General features: G+C 42.8%; 1 protein-coding gene across 13 annotated transcripts in view; it reads left to right on the forward strand.

Annotated features, from left to right (window-relative positions):
* Positions 1-20,859, forward strand: part of PTPRT (protein tyrosine phosphatase receptor type T) — a 1,064,037-nt gene that overhangs the window by 919,363 nt on the left and 123,815 nt on the right. For 9 of the 13 annotated variants that reach the window (XM_032350630.1, XM_032350635.1, XM_032350631.1 and 6 more), the window contains one exon: positions 9,825-9,973. In XM_032350630.1, the coding sequence (XP_032206521.1) occupies positions 9,825-9,973 (149 nt within the window). Of the gene's footprint in view, positions 1-9,815; positions 9,974-20,859 lie in introns of all 13 variants that reach the window. The other 4 variants (XM_032350627.1, XM_032350634.1, XM_032350629.1 and 1 more) reach the window with 1 other exon arrangement.

Below are 20,859 nucleotides of genomic sequence, written 5' to 3' on the forward strand. Positions count from 1 at the left end.
TGGTTCCCTGGAGCGCTCATCCCAAGGAGCAGATGAAACACAAAATTAAGGTAAAAATAAAGCAGGGAAAAAGCATGCAGACTGCTAGTGTGAAAAAGGGAGAGAAAAAACACTGGCATTTACGGAATGTTGGTTACATGCCAAAGACCGTGCTGGGGAGTTTACACCTCTTATTTCTAATCATCAGAGTAACTCTGCGAACAAGAGCTTACCAAATACCATTTTACAGAAAAGGAAACTGAGTCTCATAGTCTCAAAGATGGAGACACAATTATGATTACACAGCAGGTTAGAACCACGTTTGTCTAGAGCCAAAGTCCATTTCCACAGCCCTGAGAACAGAGGGCTCTTTGCTTAGCCCAGGGGGTTCTGAGCTCAGTGGCCTGAAAGCATTCTGGGCACTTGCTGCTGTCTCAACCACAGATTCCTGTGAGGCATGTACTCCCTTCTCGTTGCTTATTATTTAACAAATACTTATAGAGAACTTATTTGATGGATGACAGATCCTACTGTAAGTGCTTAGTATTTATAAGTCAGTTTCTATTGCAAATGGTTGTCATAAGAATTCACTGTAATTAATCCCTATTTTTAAAGATGAGTTATAAAAAAGCTAAGTAATTTTCCAAGGGCACGTAGCTAGTAAATCAGGGAGCTGGGACTTGAACCCTGACAGTCTGGCTCCAGACTGGGTCTGGGTCCTGCTTCAGGGTCCAAGGGGTGGTGTGGCCATATGGCCAATGGGAGGAGGGCCTGGCACCTGTCTTGGGCCTTCTGCTGCACTGGTTCTCCTGCCAGCCCTCTAGAGGATGGTCAAACTGAGTCTGACTCTGTCCTTAGTGGAAAGAGTATGATACAGAAGAGAGGAAACCCAGGAAAGGAAGAGAGAGGAGCAGTCACATCTAGAAGAGAGAAGCAGAAGCAGACAGGTAGAGGCATAGACATGGAGGGCAAGAGAGCAGAAAGATGGAGGTAACAGGTATTGGCTGGGGTCCTTTGGCCTTTTAAGTTATGATGGGATGTGTTACAGTTACTTCTATAACCTTGCCATTCTGGTGGAGACACATAGAAGCCCCAGGCTACGGTGATGGGGGTCAGAGAGGAAGGACCCACCAGCTACTTTCCAGAATGGTTACCCCGCAGAGGTCATGAGCAGGCTGGATGTGAGTGGGTATGAGTGTGAGCTTTCTGTCTCCATCTGTGTACATATATGTGTGAGTGTGTGTTTGCCTGGGAAGGAAGGGAACCAGCTGAAAAAACTTTGGGATGAGGGTGGATATATGTAGGCCTTTGGCCAAGCATGACTTAGCAAGGAACCTTAGAGAACATTCAGAGGCCTGACTGCCTGAGTTTGAATCCCAGCTACATCTCTTAAAGCCTGGGTGGACTTTCAGTGAGTTCCTTCCACTCTCTCTGCCTCCCTCTCTCATCTGTAAAATGAGGATGTAAAGCTCCCAATCTCATATAGTAATTAGAAGAATTAAAGGAGTCAATACTCTGTGTTTGTGATAGCCTTAATAGTGCCTAGCATGGAATAAGTGCTATTATATATGTGTTTATTAAAGAAGTGAAATAAATTTGGTATTTATTGTTTCATGAGAATGTTATTTGTTTCCTAGGGCTTCATAACAAAGTAGCACCAACTGGACGGCTGAAAACAAGCAGATTTATTCCCTTTCAGTTTCAGAGGGTAGAAGTGTGAAACTGAAATGTTGGCAGGGTCGTTCTCCCTCTAGAACTCTGAGTAGAATCCTTTCTTGCCTCTTCCTAGTTTCTGGAGGATACTGGCAACCCTTGGCTTCCAGCTGCCTCTCTCCATTCTCTACCTCTGTCCTCACATGTCTTCTCCCTTCATGTCTCCATCCAAATTTCAAAATTTCCTTCTTGTAAGGATACCAAACCTGTTGGAGTAAGGCCCACCTTAATGATTTCATCTTGATTTGATTCTATCTCTAAAGACCCTGTTTCCAAAGAAGGTCACGTTCACAGGTACCAGAGGTCAGGATTTCAATATATCTTTAGGAGGGGACCCAAGGCAAGCAAGGACAGTCATTTAAAAAGCATCTCTTCTTGCCTTGGTTCTAAGATACCAACTGCCCCTTGTAGTGAAATCAATATCCCGAAAGGGGAAAGGGCATGTCCCAGTAACTCAGTAGGGGATCGGGAGACCTAAGCTGGCATCCAGATCTCCTACCTCTTTTTCTTTTTTTTTTTTTTTTTTAAGATTTTATTTATTTATTTGACAGAGCAAGAGAGATCAGAAGGAGGCAGAGAGGCAGGCAGAGAGAGAGAGAAGGGGAAGCAGGCTCCTTGCTGAGCAGAGAGCCCAATACGGGGCTTGATTCTAGGACCCTGAGACCATGACCTGAGCTGAAGGCAGAGGCTTAACCCACTGAGCCACCCAGGCACCCAGATCTCCTACCTCTTAGTCCTTCTACTTCCACAAGTGAAACGTGATAGGGACTCTTCACTGATTCAGACCAGCTGAAGAGTGGATTCTCAACACCAGGGTCTTCAAACTTCAGCTTGTGCTAGAATTCCCTGGAAAGATTAATCATCATCCAGAGTTTCTGATTCCATAGGTAAGGGGTGGGGCCAGAGAAGCTGCATTTCTAATATGTTTCCGGGTGAAACTGATGTTGCTGGTCCAAAGACAACTCTGTTCTACATCGGTGGTGCTCAAGATTGGTGGCACATGGTAATCACCTGGAGAGCTTCTGAAAACCCCCATGCCCAGGCTGAACCCCAGACCGATTAAACTAGAAGCTCATCGGTAATTTTTCAAGCTCCCCAAATGATTTGTGTAGCCAAGGTTGAGAAGTGTGGCTCTAGGACACATCAAAGGATGTTTCTAGAGAAAAGGCATTCTTCAGGACACCCACTTGAGAAGATTCCTATTTAATAAGTAATGAGGCAGTTTAAATTAATATGGCTGTCTCCTGTATTTAAAAGATTACCAGAGAGCATGTATTGAGTGCTTACTGTATACCATGCACTAGGATCACTGCTTTGCCAGTCACATACCATTTCATCATCACAACCACCTTCGGGGAAAGTACTGTTGTTCCTTCTTTTCAGACTGAAGGAAACTGACATGCGGAGGGATGAGTAACTTGCAAGAGCTCATACAGCTCGTCTGAGACGGAGCCAGGTTCTGATGCCAGGCTGTCTGGCACCAAAGCCAGTGTGTTAACTGCTTTACCATTCTGCCTCCTGAGAGAAAGTGGTGTGTTCTCCTTTAAATTCTGCACATATCCATAGCCTCATTTATGCTATCAACTCTGATGTGGTGTAGCCCAGCCCCTGCCTCAATTACAGTAATTCTGAGTTAGTGAGGTTTGGATTAATGAGGTTTTGCTGCATTCACAAGGGACGAAAATCATGTGTACCATGGACGGAATTGGCATTTCTCATTTCATTCCAAAAAGAGAAGTGGAAGGTTGTTTGAACAGGTGTCCTGCGCTGGCAGATAGAAAGCAGGGTTTGGGTCCTGTGGCCTCTGCCATTGTGCCATGTGCCTTGGCTAAGCCCCTCCTCTGTCCGGGCCTGTTTCTTCTTGAGTAAAATGAGCGGATGGTTCAGTTCCCTTATATTTCTGATGAATAACTTCAATTAAAGATCCCATCTTGCCAGCTCAGGGACAACCCGGCTCCAAAGGGGAGAGGGCCAGCTTGTAATAGGAGTCGAGCCTCAGTTGTGTTTTCTTTGTCCACTTTCTATGGGCTGAGGATCTCTCTCTGGCTCCAGTGTCCTCATCTTTGTTGCTCCCCAGGAAGGTCTGTCCAGAGATACCAATAGAGGATGGGTCAAAGAAAGACCCCTGCGGGGAAAAGAAAGAATGCCTTCTCCATGTCGCCATAGGAGCATGGGCATAGCTCTTCATGCTATGGGGAGCCCCCAGGACCCTCCCCCAATTGGCTGGAGCCTCCCGTTCCCAGCCCAGAATAGATTCAAGGGTTTTACAGAATCCAGATGGCAGAATTCCCTACTGCCTCTTTCCCAAGTGGCTTCTCAGTCTCTACTTCAACTTTTCCAGTGATGGAATGCTCATTTCTTCTGAAAGCTTAAGCAGGGCAAGGGCCATGCCTGGTTTTTTACATCATGTCTCTTTCTAAGAGCTACTGGTCCAAAGTAGGTGTTTATTAAACATTTTTCCAACACACCAGTGAGCAAAGAGGAAGACACTACTAACTTTGGGAAGGAGACAAAGACTTCTAAGACTAGGGGACGTTTGAGTTGGGACTTAAAAGATGTAGAGAAAGAAGATCACCAAAGAAGAAGAAACCGGAAGGATAGTGGGGCATCAGCACTTCCAAAAGAGACCCAAGCCCTTCTAGTTGGTTCTTTCTTCCTTGTCTCAAGCCAACCTGTTTCTAATTCTGTCCCCTGGGGCCACAACAGAGCCAGACATCAGATGAGTGAAGAGAGCATTCCTAAATATTCCCTCTCCTTGAGAAATAATCCCCATTGTTTCCAGCGCTCCTTCTCTCGAAGTGTGATTTCAGAACCTTTCACAGCCTCGTATTCCTCTCTCTCGAGCCATTGCACCTGACGCTACCCCTTATAAAGAGTGGTGCCGAGAATAAATCATAGGACTCACAGTCCATCATGGGGCATCTCCCCTGCCACCTACACTCACTCAGCTAACAAGCAAAGGTCAGAAAGACCTCAGAGTGATAGGTTAGAAGAAAGAATGCCAAGAGCTATGGTCACATCACATTGTTCCCACCTGTCAGAAAGAGTAAACTTTGGATTGCCAGGTCTTAAGACATTCTTCAGCTCTAAAAATGTCCCTGTAGAGGAATAGAAACGCTTCCATGTATGTTGTCTTTTTACCAGCGTTTGGTACCCCCTGCTGGTGAAATTGTGTGACCCAGTGGCAAGAATCTCAGAACAGTTAGAGGAAAAAAATCCCAAGTTTCAGAAGTCAAAAGTACTTGAGTCTTGAAGGATCTGAAGATTCCATGAGTAATATGACTATCCTATTTATCATGTAACCATTTTATGCGATTTAAAAAAAAAAAAAAACATTCTGTGGCTGTGGCTATTCCATGGGATCTAAGTGAAAAAAAAAAAATTCTGACTTCTGTAAACATTCCATTAATTCTGCAAACATCACAAGAATTCTATGACAACCACCGGAAGAAAATGCTAAGTTGTCAGCCAAAAATATTCATAAAGTAGAAATATTTCAGGTCACAAACTAATTTTGTGCAAGTTTTTCTTCCTCTTTCCTTGTATGTATCTTTTTTTAAAGTGGTTATAATTTGCAGTCAGAGTAGCATGGCAATTTTTTCTGCACTTCAAATTGTAGACTTTTAAATATAAATTTGTACAACAAATTTATTGAGCACTGGCTGTGTGCCAGACACTTAGCGAGAAATTGGAGTAGGTGCAAGAAGTCAAAAGCCCTTCATCCAAGAGGTTCTTGCCCTAGTGGGTGGGAGAGTTGAATTCACTTCAGTTCAACTAGACAAGTGCTTAGCTGACATGGCAACAAGGCTTTCCTTAATCTGCTGAGAGGGTTCAAATCACCTGTTGGCATGTTCCTACCTCCATGTGTTTCTTCTCCTTGGCTTTCATCACTTTCGTGACTTAAAAAATTTTTTTAACGATTTTATTTATTTATTTAAGAGAGAGTGAGAGAGATCCCAAGTAGGCAGAGAGGCAGGCAGAGAGAGAGGAGGAAGCAGGCTCCCTGCCAAGCAGAGAGCCTGATGAGGGGCTCGATCCCAGGACCCTGAGACCATGACCTGAGCTGAGGGCAGAGGCTTAACCCACTGAGCCACCCAGGCTCCCCACTTTCGTGATTTTATATTTGTTTCTGTATTTATTTGTTTAGCACCTTTCTTTGCCAGTAGTGTCTGTTCTGTGAAGGTCAAAGTCATGTCTGACTCTTGTCATGGTGATCTTACATCTAGCAGAGACTGGTACATGTAGGTGCTCCATAAATATTTGTACAGTGGATGAGTCAGCCAAGAAGAGAAAACCACAAATCTAGTTAGAGGAGCAAGAGAAACCTCAAAGGAAAGGTGGCATTTGAATACCGCTGAGCCTTGCGGGATGCAGAGGAGGTGGCCCGTGGAGAAGAATGGGGACACTTTAAGGAGCGGAGAATGTTGAGGAATTGTTGGGGATGAAGATAGGCAGTTGGGGGGCGCCTGGGTGGCTCAGTGGGTTAAAGCCTCTGCCTTCAGCTCAGGTCATGATCCCAGGGTCCTGGGATTGAGTCCCGCATCGGGCTCTCTGCTCAGCAGGGAGCCTGCTTCCTCCTCTCTCTGCCTGCTTCTCTGCCTACTTGTGATCTCTGTCTGTCCAATGAATAAATAAAATATTAAAAAAAAAAAAGATAGGCAGTTGGTGTTTCCCAAGAGGACGTGTGTGTGGAAGATAAGGCTGAGTTGAAGCCTAGAGCCATAGGCAGAGGGAGTTTCATGCCCTACTCAGAGGCTTGGATTTCCCCCTCTTCTAAGGAAAGAAAGGGAGGGGAATCAGTTAAGCTCCATGATTATAAGAATAAACATGATATTTTCCTGTATTGCCAAGAGGGTTTTTTAATGCTTAAATTTTGAATTCTGATAGAATACAGATTCCAAAACTATGGTTTTGTGTTTTATTTCCTTCTACATTCTTTCCCTCTATTTCCGCTTTGTAGCTGTATTCGCCAGTTGCCGAAACACCTGCCTATACGTTTTTAAATAACCACAGAGTATCATTATCACCGCAAACACTGTCAGCCATGGGCTTAAATACTAAACATGCCATCCTCCTCAGTTTTTACAACTTGGTTAGCTGTCCAGTTCTTAAATATCTATGTTTTGGAGAAGCTCGATTTTTCATTTTTCATCCAGGTTTTCAGAGCTACCCAAACATTTCTGTTAAATGCCTATTTTTCATAGATGCAGCAAGACCTTTGTTTTATTATTATTATTATTCCTTTGGAAACAAAGGATTTGTGCCTGAGACAACTCTCTCCATATCATTTTACCCTTAATGGAAGGAGATTGGTGGGAGCTCTGCCCTTACAGAACTATCAAAGCCTCTAGTACACACTCACTTCTAGTTTGAAAGTTAACTTTCTTACTGGATTTCCTTTTGTTTCCTGCTGGGGCCATGTGAGGAGAGCTCAGAGAGAGGCAATGAATCTGCTGTATATCTTTTCAAATTTATGATTAAGAAGGTCACATATACATTTTTAAACACACTCCTTTTTGATAATAAATGAAGAATAAAATGTTGAAATGTCATCCGTAGTAGACCCACTCATTTCTCTTTCGCTGCTGCTCCCCCTGCCCCCAGTCTGATGGCCTGGAGATGGTGAGAAAAGGCCCAACTGGTCTAATGCTTTGCTCCTTCTTGTTTCTGTCTGAGCTGGAACGCAATGCCTATAGCTAAAGCATCCTAACCAAATGATGCATTCCTTTCCCTGAGGGCCTCAGGAAAGAAGGGAAGAATTCCATTTTAGGCTGCATTTGTCTTCAACTTAGGGCCCAAATTGGGAAGATAAGATTCTCTTGTTGGTGGGGATTTCCTGGATCCAGATTCACTCTTCCTGCCTCGCCACTGTGCTCTGTGCTTTCAATGCCAGATCGACATGGACTCCATGCCCCTGGCTTCCAGCTGGGTTTAGCTAATGAGAGCCACTGTTTGGGGGTCAGGGTGAGAGAGGAGGATGTAGTCAGGGTGTTTATGCCCCTAGTTCCCTCCCTGGGAGTGGGGGGGGGGGGTCGGCTGGATCCCTTGAGAGAGAGTTGCTTCTTCTGGGCAGGTGGTTTTCTCTTGTCTTCACAACTCTCTCCTTTGGGGTTCTGGTCACTGCTTCCTCTGCTTGTCCCACATGGTGGCCAACAGCTCACCTGTCATTACAATGGACCTTGCATTCTCCTTTACCCTTCTTACTTTCGGCAGTAGTCCTTTTACACATAAACTGTCCCCAAGTTATCCCCTCTTGAGTGTGCCATCTGTTATTTTTCTGTGAAGACCGTGTCTACATTGATGGACCATGTGAAGGGGTTACTATCATACTATCAAACCAGAACTGATCCTAGATGAACTGCCCTAAAATACTTCTAGGTCTAGGGGCCCCTGGATGGCTCAGTCATTAAGCATCTGCCTTCAGCTCAGGTCATGATCCCAGGGTTCTGGGATCGAGCCCCACATCGGGCTCCCTCCTCAGTGAGAAGCCTTCTTCTCCCTCTCCCACTCCCCCTGCTTGGTTTCCCTCCCTTTCTGTGTCTCTCTCTGTCAAATAAATAAAATATTTAATTAAAAAATACTTCTAGGTCTGGGATTATTGTTTTGTATCATACCTCCTCTGATAGGGAGATCATTACCTCTTGAACAGCCTATTTTGTGACCAGACAGGCTCCATTTTGGAAAATTATTTTTTATATGGTGCTGAATTTGATTTCTCTGAGAGACCTGTTGTTTTTGTGCTGAGGTAGGAGTGACCAAGTTTGAAATTGAAGCCAAGACCTGTGCAAAATGGGGCAGCAGACCTGGGAGAATTTACCCCAAAGATATTTAATGTGCCCATCAGCTTCCACATCACAGGAACAAAATAACTATATTTAGAATCAGAAATGTGGGGAAATCTCAGAGGAACCTTGTTGGTTTTTTAGAAATATTTGAAGAATTGCTACACGCAAGAGGTATTAGCCATGTTCTTGTATTTCTAAAGATCTCAGTACAATCAGTTAAGATTAAAGGGAGTTAGATTTGAAATCCATATGAAGAGCTTTTTAACCCATCAGCTGCTACAGAAGGTGTCAAAATCTCTACCACTTGATATCTAGGGATTTCACAATGGGTCTTCCGGAATGAGGTTGGACCAGTAGGGATGCCATAAAAGCAAGAAGAGCAGTTGCCACGTGTTGAGTGTTCTCTGTGTGCCTGGAACTGTGCTCGATGTGTTTCACACTTGCTCTCATTTAATCATCATGACCCTGGGGCGCTGGCCCAGTTGTTTCCCTCTGTACATAGAGGATGAGTTCAGAATTTGAAGAGGTTTAAGAATTTGCTAGGGTCATGGGATGGCGAGATGGTGATGGTGAGATGGAATATGAACCCAGGCCTTCCTGGACAAAGCCAATGATTCTAACCTCCAGTGGATGATGTCAGAATGACCTAGGGAACTAGCTGACCTCACCTCTACCCTGCCTTTATGAGTTAGGGCCTCTGTGTCCTTTTATCAGCTCTTGAAATGATTCTAATTTATACCCAAGTTTGGGAACCACTGCTTTAAGCTAGTATTATTATGAACACCACCTGGTTCTGAGAATCTTTTATTCCTATGGGAATAGTTAGTCATCCAGTTCACCTTTCAGTTTTCTCCTTTGATCTAGAAGGCTGACTACCCCCACCCCCAGCCTTACCCTTCACCAACCAGCAGACCCTACTTCATTGGTTGGTGTGTTATTTTGTAATCTTAGTCTCTTAGTTCTCCATTGTGAATCTCATTCAGAGCCCTAGGAACAGAAAGATCCATCTGATCTCTTCCCCCGCTTTGGAAGGAGAGCAAGGGAAGCATCACCCAAGTCTCATTGATTTCCCATTTTAAATTCAAGTAAAGAACATACCTGTTGTTGGAAATGAGCCAGGTTAAGTCTCATATTTCTGAGTAAAGGAAAGCCATTAATGATTTCAGGAGATCTTAGGCTTATTCCACCTTGGCATTGGAAGACCCACCATGACTGTTTCTGGAGAATGAAACAGGTTCAGGAGTTGAGGATGATGAGTGGGAAAGAAGAGCAATCTGGTCTTCCCAATCCTTTAAAACAACTGAAACCATCTAACTGTGATTTTTTCCCCTTGCACATGTCCCAAAGGAAGCTGGCCAAGAAGCAGAAGGAGACACAGAGTGGAGCCCAGAGGGAGATGGGACCTGTGGCCTCAGCCGACAAACCCACCACCAAGCTCAGCACCAGCCGCAACGATGAAGGCTTCTCCTCTAGCTCTCAGGATGTTAATGGATTCAGTAAGTTGAGCCAATTAAGTGTAAGGGAATGCCCATGGTCCAGCTTGACCCTGGTACCTCTGCTACGGACCCCTCACAGTGGTTAGATGCTATAGGGCATGGGCTCAGGATGCTTCCCTGGGATGTTCCAAGGATGAAGGTTCTCCTTGGCAGAGACTTGAAGCAGCCCATCTCGAGGGAAAAGAAGGATTTAAGACTGTCCCCCAAAGCAGATGGAAATGGGAGCAGACCATCTTAACTTCTTGTTAACAAAACTATTAACAGTTTTGGGGTTTCTTTTTTTCCTAAAAAAAAGAGGACATGATTACGTCCATAACGAGAAAAACATGCCACACTGAATTGAATACAGTTTTCAAAACAGTGTTTTATATAAACTATGTAAGGTAGGTGCATCATGGATTATAATGGTTTGTATTTTAAGTGCTTAGGAAACTGAGGCTCAGAGAAGCAAGTTCTCCAGTGTCCCATAGCTGATGAGTAACACATCCAGACCTGCAAGCCAGACCTCCCAAGCCTGGCCGGGTCCAACACAGAGCCAGTGTTCCAAGTAGTGTTCAGTCAAGAGCCCCTGACCCCTCATGCAGAGTGGATACAGGATCCCAAGCCAATAGAAGTGGCTAAGATTTTAGGGCGAACCCTAGTCCAGAGGAGAACCTCAGAACTGGCAACATTCAAAGCTACCTTGGTGGTCAAACTCAAGAGAGCTAAAAATGAGCTAACTCATTTTTCATTAAGCTAGTCTTTTTCCTAGTTTTATTAGAAATGCTTGATCCCACAGCCTCTGCTCCAGATTAGGGATATTCAGAAACTCTAAAAAATATGAGCATAGACAAATGTCCTCCACACACTGCATCAGTGACGAAAGGAAGAAACCATAATTTGTAAAAGTGACATAGACAGGGTCAATTTGGGCATGGTGAGGGATCGTGAGAAAATGAAGGAAAAAAAGAAAGAAATATTTATTGACCATCTTTGTCCTCTCCACACCCTGTAAGATACTTTGTATGATTGGCCCCATTTTGTAGATTAAGGCATCCAAAGGTCCATGCAATTGGCTGACCTTTTCAGAAGGACTTAGCTAATTCCCGATGGATCCAGGTTCTAAGGCTAATGCAGACCCATGATTGCTAACGTCAGGTCCAACACAGAACCCATCTGAGAAAGTTTTCAAAGAAATATGTAGGCTGTGCACCTGACCCACTAAATCGCAATCTCCTGAGGGAAGAAGGGGAGGAAGATGACGGGTAAAGTGGGATGTGGATTTTGTAAAAGTCATTTAGACAGTTCCTGCAGGCACACTGGTTAAGAACCCTGAACTCTGAGGGGAGCGATAGCCGTTTTCAAATATTGACATGCTGCCTGAGGAAAGAAATTAGTTTTAAACCTATAAAAAGGTTGAAAAAATAGTAAAATGAATACTCGTATACCTTGTCCCTAGACTCACTAATTACTCACACACGCTCTCTCCATGTGTGTTTGTGTGTGTGTATATCTCTATATCTCTCTACATATAATAGATATTATATAAAATATATATGTATGTATACATACACATATATATGTATACACCTATGTGTATACATACGTGTATACATATATACATATGCGTATACATATATACATATATACATATATGTATATATGTATACGCATATGTATATGTGTATACACATATACATATAAACATATATATGCACACACATATGTATACATATGTGTATACATATATACATATGTGTATACATATATACATACGCGTATACATATATACATATGTATATATGTATACGCGTATGTATATATGTATACACGTATGTATACACATAGGTGTATACATATATATGTGTATGTATACATACATATATATTTTATATAATATCTATTATATGTAGAGAGATATAGAGATATACACACACACAAACACACATGGAGAGAGCGTGTGTGTATATATGTATACACATATGTATACATATGTGTGTACACATATATGCATATATGTTTATATGTATATATGTGTATACATATATACATATGCGTATACATATATACATATATGTACATATATGTATATATGTATACGCATATGTATATATGTATACACGTATGTATACACATAGGTGTATGCATATATATGTGTATGTATACATACATATATATTTTATATAATATCTATTATATGTAGAGAGATATAGAGATATACACACACACAAACACACATGGAGAGAGCGTGTGTGAGTAATTAGTGAGCATGTATATATATATATATATATATATAAAATGTGATTTTCTGAGCCATTTAGAAGTAGCTTGTAGACATCATGACACTGTATCTCCAGAGAATTCAGCAAGTGCTTCCTAAGAACTAGGAGAGCTCTTCAACATAACCACTATAAAATTATCTCACACAAGAAATGTAACCTTATTTCAGTATCTGATACACCGGTCTACAGTTGAATTTCCTCAGGGGCCCCCAAGCGTTGGTTGTTGTGGTTGTGGCTGTTGTTTCAGTCCAGGGTCCCGTCAAGGGGCTCACATTATACTTGGTCATCGCGTCTCTCTATCACCTTCCACCTGGAATGGCCCTCCTGCCTTTAATTTTTCTTCCAGGGTCCTGACATCTTTTAAAAGTCTAGGCCAGTGGTCCCATAGGATGTGGCACAATCCAGATTAATCTGATTTTGTTCATCGTGATCACATTCAGGTTAACGTGTCAGCAAAAATGCGACCTCAGTGGCATCGTATGCCCTCCTTTTGCGCTGTTTCAGGAGACAGATGCTGTCCCGTTGCCTGTCGTTGGCCATGCTGAGTCTGCGCACTTCTTAAGATTGCGTGATGACTTTAAAGACAAAATCTAACATCGCATACTGATTATTTCATGAGCAAATATTTAACTTCCGTTTTCCTCAGAGAGCAGAGCAAGTTTGTAGTCTGCCTACCCACAAATCCAGTGCGTTTTCTTTTCTCAACACAGATGAAGCACAGGGATTCATACTTTCCCTCAGGACTGAGAAAAGGGCAGAGTAGCATAGATGGCCAGGAGAAGCAGACAGGGTGTTGACAGAGAAATGGGCTTTTCCTCAAGTCCAGAGCTTCCTGAGAGTCTCTGCCTGATTTAATCACTCGCAGATTCTCCTGCTTTGGGCCCAGGGGCCAGGAAGTTCTACAGTGAGTCTAGCTGATAGAAAATCCTGGCCAAGTGATACCCATTCACCCAAAACCTTTCCTGGATAGGCCAGATTCTTGTGCACATCTTTTTTCCTGGGAAGACTGAAATCCAAAAATATTATAGTCATAGCTACATACCCTCAAAATTATAGGTATTTGATCTTGAGCTTTCTCATCTCAAGGGAAAACCTGGGTAATACCAGTTTCTTGGATTTCAAGGGGAAACATCACCACTGTTTTCCCCTTGGGCTAAAACTTACAAGAAAGCACCCACGACTCAGGTAGATTGGCCAGCCAGAGAAGAAGAGGAAAGCTGTCCAACAGAATCTAATTAGACATCTTCAGAGTAAAGAGAGACAATATTTCCAAATGACTGATATGCATGTGTGATTTATACATACAAACACAGACATCCATATGTACATAGGCAAAGACATATATAGACAGATATACATGTATATACATTTTAATGATATTGCTTTTAGAAAGACAGGGGAAAAAATTGAACTGGCATTATACTCAATTGTTAGGAAATTTTGCATTTGTTTGCATCCGTGAATATTTCAGGACTCTATCTATGCATCTGGTGTCCTCAGGCTATAGCCACAAACACGCTCTGGGGATTCTTTTTAATGCCCTGGAATGCATCAGGTACCTTTTAAAATGCCCTGTGGAACCACTGGGATGAGATTTGAGGGGGAAAAATGTAAGTAATGCTTACACTAGAGATGTAGAAATTGCTTCTGAAATCACCCTGATGTATGTAAAATTGAATCTATTTTCGCGGCATTAGGGAAGTGACTGCCTGGCTTCTGCATCGGCTTTAGGAGGCCCTGAGATGATTTGCAAATGTTGAGGAAGCACCGAGAAAGGCAGAGCCCGAGAATACATGTCACATCAGAAAAGATTACAGAAGAATGTGCCCTGAGCAATTATTTCATTATTGAACAGGTGGACTCTTGCCTAATTTAAACTCCCCTTCTCCCTACATATGTTGATGTTCTGGGGCTTTCTATTCCAAATGACTGCTAAGTTGTGCAGCAGCCATTCAGGCAAGCCTCTGGATTTTGTAAGAGAACAATGACCTCGGGGCTGCAAGGGTGACAGGGCGCTGTCAGTGCTGGGCCTGGCTTCAGAGGGCTGCGGCAGTCTTGAGAAAGGGCACGCCACATTTCAAGGACAAACAATGTGGATTGTCTTCGGTTTGAAGAAATGCTGGGTTTTATTAAGTAGTCTCATTTTGATCTTATCGCCCTGTATACCTGATTGTTGTTGTTTTGTTTTGTTTTTTTTTTTCCTGAAATCTTTCGCTCGCTGTGGTAATTTTCCAGGTCTTTCTTCTGATGCTATCTTTTTATATCTGTGCTTACATCTTCTTTTTTATCTCTTTTGTTCCTGGTGTCATCTTGTCCGTGTTCATTTCAGTTCAAATCAAAGTGCTTCAAAACAAATCCCTGTTGAATTTCTATGATAGTGATGCTGGCGGGCCAGGTCCGAGGACCCAGAGGGGGTTCTGCAGGACCAGTCACGAAGGTCCCTAGCTGTGCACAGGCTAGAAATCAAGCACAACTCAGCAGGAGGTGAAAGCAGAGAGAGTGAAGGTACAGAGCGTCTGAGAGACTCAGAAAGGAAAGCGGGGAGTCTTATCTTTATTGGGACCTGGGGGGCTTTACAGAAGATGGTGGTCTGGTATATGTGTCACTCAGGCCTCCAAGAACAGGTTAAAACAAAGACAAGAACCTGGCGATTCACAGACTTGTACCCCTGGGGATAAAAATATATTATATGTTTATAAAAAAATAATAATAAAAAAATCAAGTATGGAAAAAACAAAAATAAAAACAAAACAATACAAAAAACAAAGACAAGAGCCTGGCTGGAGAGCCTCCTTGGAGCCACAGGGTCCTGGCCTCAAGATGTCTAATGCCAGGGATCTGGAATAGGAATATGGCGGCTTCATGCAGTCATTTTCACCTCGTCCTTCCTTAGATGTCACCTGGTCCAAGGAAATCATTAAACCCTTGCCCCTTACAAGCACAACATACACAGTATGCCTTCTGAGGCATGCATAAAGTAGTGTCTTGTATATAAGAAGTGTTTTTGCCAAGTTTTTCATAATTTTCAAAGGTCCTTTTGCAAAATGCTGGAGACAAAAATCTTTATTCATGCATCATAAGATAGTTTGTAGGTTATTCTTATTAACCCCATTCTACAGACAGGGAAACTGAGGTTCAGAGAGACTCCATGCCCCAATCACATCGGCATTTGCAGAGTTATGTTAAGGATCCATTTCTCCTGACATCAGTTTGATTCTGTCCATCTAGCTCTGCAGAGAATTTGGGAACATAGCCAGCAAAAGTGCCTACAGTAAAACAGTAATAAGAGAAATAAATAATCAAGATCAGGAACACATAAATGAAGACAAGAGCAAGATCAGGTTGGATTAAAATGTAATTGCATTATATTAAAAAGTGATCTAAATATGCAGGCTGGTAACTTTCACATTCCAATTTGGTTCTGAGCTTTTTAGTAGCAAAAACCTAAAGGAAGGTAACTTTCATTGGTGCCCAGTATATACTAGACCATATGCATTGTACACATCCCAGTCTTAAGTCTCGTAGGAAGCCTATAAATTATATAATATTCCCACTTCATTAATGAGGGAACTGAGTTTCAGAGAGCTGAAAAAAATAAGTCCAATGTTGCACCCACAAAGAGTGGGGATGGGATTAGAAGCCAAACAGGGTTATCTGACTGCAGAACCAGTGCACTTCGTCCTGGACTAGGAATGGTAGCCGCTGACAGCTAGGAGAAAGGGGGAGCACCACTCTTCTCCCCATGACCAGCCAGCTCACGGAGCCCTCTACGGTGGTGTATTATCAAACCCATGTTACAGTTGAAACTGGTGCTGTGAGATATTGAAAAATCTTCTTCAAGGCACATGATGAATCCATAGTGAGGTCTGGACTACAGACTGTCTTTGTCTTCCCTCTAACATTTAAGGAGAATTGCCCTGCCGGCTGGGAGGACAGCGCCTCCTCTTGGTTCCTCTGTCCACTGAAGAGCCCACAGGAAGGCAACTGCCTGGGGTGGGGGTGGGGGTGCGGTGGGTGCTCCAACAGGCAGGATCTGTAGGAATCATCCCACTGGGAGCTTTCCAGGAGGTGGGACTGTAGACCAGATGTCCCCAACCTCAGGCGTTTCTGATCCTGGACCAAGCTCTAGACAGATACATAGAAGAGTAAGGGATGGCCCCAGGCACAGAGAGCTCGCAGCTCATGAGGGGAACAGGGGCTCCAACACCAAAGATTTTTGCAGAGCCCAACAACGGCTGCATGACAGCCTACAAAAAGAGCCACAGGACTCTTCCCCTGACTTTGTACCTCCCGTGTCACCAAAAATATACCCAGTAGCCTCAGAGCTTACCGTGGCCTCAGAGATGTTTGCTGCTGATGAAGACGGGTGATCCTGAAACCTGATGGTACTCTGGGACCTTCCACCCACAGACCTCCTAAAAGGATGTCCTTGTGAGTACATCAGGGAATGTCCAAGCTTGATACCCTGCAGAATGGCTTGGCAGAGATGGGGCGGGCAGAAGGAAGCACCAGGCAGAATTTTAACCTGATTATTTTAGGGACATGTTATGTAACTGAAGTGATTCAAATAGGGAATACAGATCATGACTTTAAAAGGGTAATGGCTGAAGTTGCCTTTAACTCCTTAGGAAGAGTCCTTCCCCCTGTCAGGAGGATATTGAGGCAGCTGGAGAAATGGGTCTCTGGGAAAACTGGTCTGACTATGACCCTCTCTTGGGATGCTATGCCCTTGATTATGTGTGATATTAAAGATTGCTAATGATATCTTCTCTCTGTTTGTCACCTACTGGGACAGTCGTTTTGCTAGATGCTGCATTATCTCTACTTCTCAAAGCATCACAACCAGGTAGGAATTTCTATCCTGGTGTCATAAGGAATCCTAAATTCAATAAAGTTAAATACATTTCTGTTGTCCCATCTTTGTAGTACTCCAACCTGACCTTCCCTTTTGCTTAAATCCCTTTGCTTAAATCCCTTCAGTGGGTCCTTGTAGCCTCTGAGGGAAAGGCTAAAGTCCTAAGCATGGACTCCTAGGCTGTCCATGGCTGCCAATCAGTGTGTACCCTAACCACTACCCAAACTCTCTGGCCTATCTGATACCCACTGAGTATTTGTTTGAATGTATGAATCAGAGAAACAATGATGGAGCTAGAACTCAAGTGAAGATCTTCTAGCTCTGAGCCACATCTGGTTCCAATTCCTCTGGTAGTGAATTCTCTCTCCTTTTAAGCTACAATCTGCTGTATGTAACTTCCATCCATTTATTCCTGTTTTTGCACCCAAGTACATATCGGTCAGCCATTATATGCTGGCCCTTGTCTGCTCTCTGATCTCACATAAGGTAGTGAAGTCAGTCTTTCTCTTCCTGTAGTACCCACTTCCCACCGCATGCTGTCGGACGGTGGCCGTGTGCATGCCCTGAATCTCCTTCCCTCAGGATGAGCAGCCCACATCAGCCATCAGCCTCATTTAGGATACATGAGCCTATGTACATGAGCCTTTTCTACATTTCTATTTTCTGGTCTGCTCAAAATCTCGATTGGCACCCCTGTCTCCATCTGGCCATGTCCATGGAGTGCATGGTCTCCAAGATGACTATGATTCTCTGCATTAGGTTTAGCCATTGGAAGTTTAGAGACCTGCCATCACCCTCACTCTGGATTCCAAATCTGAGTTCAGAATATACTGCTCACATTTGAGTGAACCTCCAGATGTCCATCACATATCTGCCTAATGCAGAGCTCATGGCTTCCAACTAAGGCTACTTCATTCAGCCCAAGTAAAGATGATCTTGGGGGCCCAGACAAAGGACTTTCCTTTGTGCTATATTTTCTTATTAGATTTGACCCTGTTATCCCAGCCTACTGAGGTATTTTTTATTTCTTGTTGTGTTAACCAGTAAGTCCACTTAATCCTCCCAGTCTGGAGCCTCAAAATGCACTAATTATTAGATGATGATGATGATGATGATGATGATTAATATGAGCTATCCTCTATTGAACATTAATTATATGCCTATTTCCAACTGAGTGTTTTAATAGGCATTATCTTGTTGGGAAGATTAAATAAGTGTTGTGGTTGTCCCTGATGATTTACAAGTGAGGAAACTGAGGTTTAAACAACAGGAACTTGCCTAAGGCTCATATCTTGATACAGCAGAGCTGGAACTGAAACCAGGATCTGATGTGCCTACAGCCAAGACCCTGCCACTAAACCACAGGTGTTACTCATCCTATTTTATAGAGAAAGAAACTGAAGACCCCAGATACTGAGTACTGAGTCATTGTGTGGTTCTCAGAGTGTGGTCCCCAAATAAGAAGCATCAGCATCATGTGGGAGCAACTTCTTGGGCCCCACCCAGACCTACTGAACCCAAAGCTCTGCAGGTGGGGCCCAGCCATCACTGTTTTTAACAAGCCTTACAGATGATGCCGATCCACCCTCGAATTTGAGTCACTGGCTCCAGGTAAAGCCTGGGACTGTCAGACTCCAAGGGCCTTGTTCTTTATGTGCCAAGTTGTCTCTGATAATAGGACAGTTACAGCACACTGGGGGAGACAGACAAGCTCCCCATATCCCAGGGTGGAGGCACCAAGAAGGCATTACCACTTGGAGGTACTGGGCCTTAAGGTTGCTAAAACCCATTTATAGCTGTGCCCCATTTGTAGGCATTCTTTCTCAACAATCTCTAGAGCTTTCTCTCATTTTTTCAGAATAGCAAACAACTTAAGAGAATGGAAGCAGTGGAAATTTACAAGGAAAAGCAATCATGAGTCACACAGTGAAACCAAGAGCTCAACAGAACATCATGAAGAGAAATAAAAAAAAAAAATGCACGAAATTCTGTTTGCAAGGACAATTATATTTTCTGGTTGCTCCAAGATTAAATTGAATCTAGCAGAGGAATTGAATGTTACAAGCTTGCCACCTCCAGTTTTATTGAATATTTTACAGGGATTATTGAATATTTTGTAATCATCTACTTGGCTGACAGATTAAAGGACACACTTATTTAATTCCTGGCAACCCAGAGTTGAATGGAATTATTTATTCCCTGGAAGTGCGAAATGGAAATTTAAGTGGCCTTGAAAAAGTAGACAAACTGTCTATCACAAACACTGACTTAAACTAACACAAGTTTCAGAGAAGGACATAGACTCAAAAAGGGACATAATAGACCATCCGAACTAAAATTAGCTTAGACACCATCTGATCCAAGCTTCCCATCTTAAAGATGAAGAATTGAGTCCCAGAGAGTTCCCTTAAGGTCACTTATTGAGTCACCAGCAAAAGAACCTGGGCTAGAAGTGGGAGTTGCTTCCTTTGGATGAATGAAATATGGTCAGTAATGGTTTGTCTTCTGTAGACATTTTCTGTAGACCCCCAATCCAATTTCTGCACAAACAGAATCTTCTCAAATTGAATTATGCTTTTCATCTCCTGGTTATGGGAACTGAGATGTTCCTTTAAATATTCATTGAATACCAACTGTATGCCAAGTGCTGTAGGGGTTGTAGAGATAAATAAGGCATGGTCTCTGCCTTCAAGGATATTATTGTCCTCCAAGAGGAGACTTGTAAGTGGATTAATTTCAATAAATATGATAAGTGATAGAGAAAAGATGTACTTAGTGCCCTAGGAACACTCATCATAGGCTCAATAAGTGATTGATTCTGCCTTAGACAATATGATGTGAGAGAATGGATTTTAACTTGAGAGAGGTGGAAGAGAAAGATTGTGCCTGGTGGAAGGGACAAAGGCTTGGAAAGAGATCGTGGTGGGCTCGGAAATGGGGGCTTAGAATACAGGGTATTCTGTGTTGAGAGCATATGGCCAGAGATATGGCTGGAACCTACTGAGAAGAGTCTTCAATTTGTAGCCTACTTCAACTCACTTTACAGGAGGGGCAACCTATTTAGGAATTAGAGTGATCCCAGTGTTAGGAGCCTCTGGATGTTGTTGAAACCTGGCCTAATATTCTCTTTCATTTGTATCGATTCAGCTTTCCATTGTAGATAAGTAGGAACAACATTTCCTCAGCTCTAGACCTTTAATTTCATCATGAGCTAGCCCAGCTGTTCCTTCTCAAAGAGACCTCAGTAAATCTACAAAGCTAATGTTGCTTTTGGCAATTTATGCTAGTCCACTACATCTTGAGAAGAAAAGAGATTGTTCTCTATATCTCTTAGGTAGTCCTGAATTACAACCGGGCACTTAGAAAGTGCTTGTTAAAGTACTCAGGGATAAAGAAGTGAAGTTGAAAATGTAAATATATAGTTGCTAGGTAGCAGAATAAACCAAGCTTTCAGACCAGGTTTTTTTGTTTTGTTTTCCCTCAGCTCAGTGCTACAGCCTTGATGAGTTGAAAGCATAAATAATAATTCTCCTAGCTAACATTTTATGTGTACTTACTGAACAAAGCCCTTTACATGCCTCATTTCATATTCTTAACAACTCTATGAGGTACTTTAGGGAAACTGAGGCTCCAAGAATTAAACTAACTTGCTTGAGGGCACCTAGCTACCAAGAGGTCAAGTCTGGATTTGAATCTGGGTTTATATGATTGACCTGTCAGCACCCCATATTTATTGAAACATTTTCTTTGCTTTACTTTTCTTTTTCTGG

This window comes from Mustela erminea, chromosome 7, assembly GCF_009829155.1.
Source record: "Mustela erminea isolate mMusErm1 chromosome 7, mMusErm1.Pri, whole genome shotgun sequence".
NCBI lineage: Eukaryota > Metazoa > Chordata > Mammalia > Carnivora > Mustelidae > Mustela > Mustela erminea.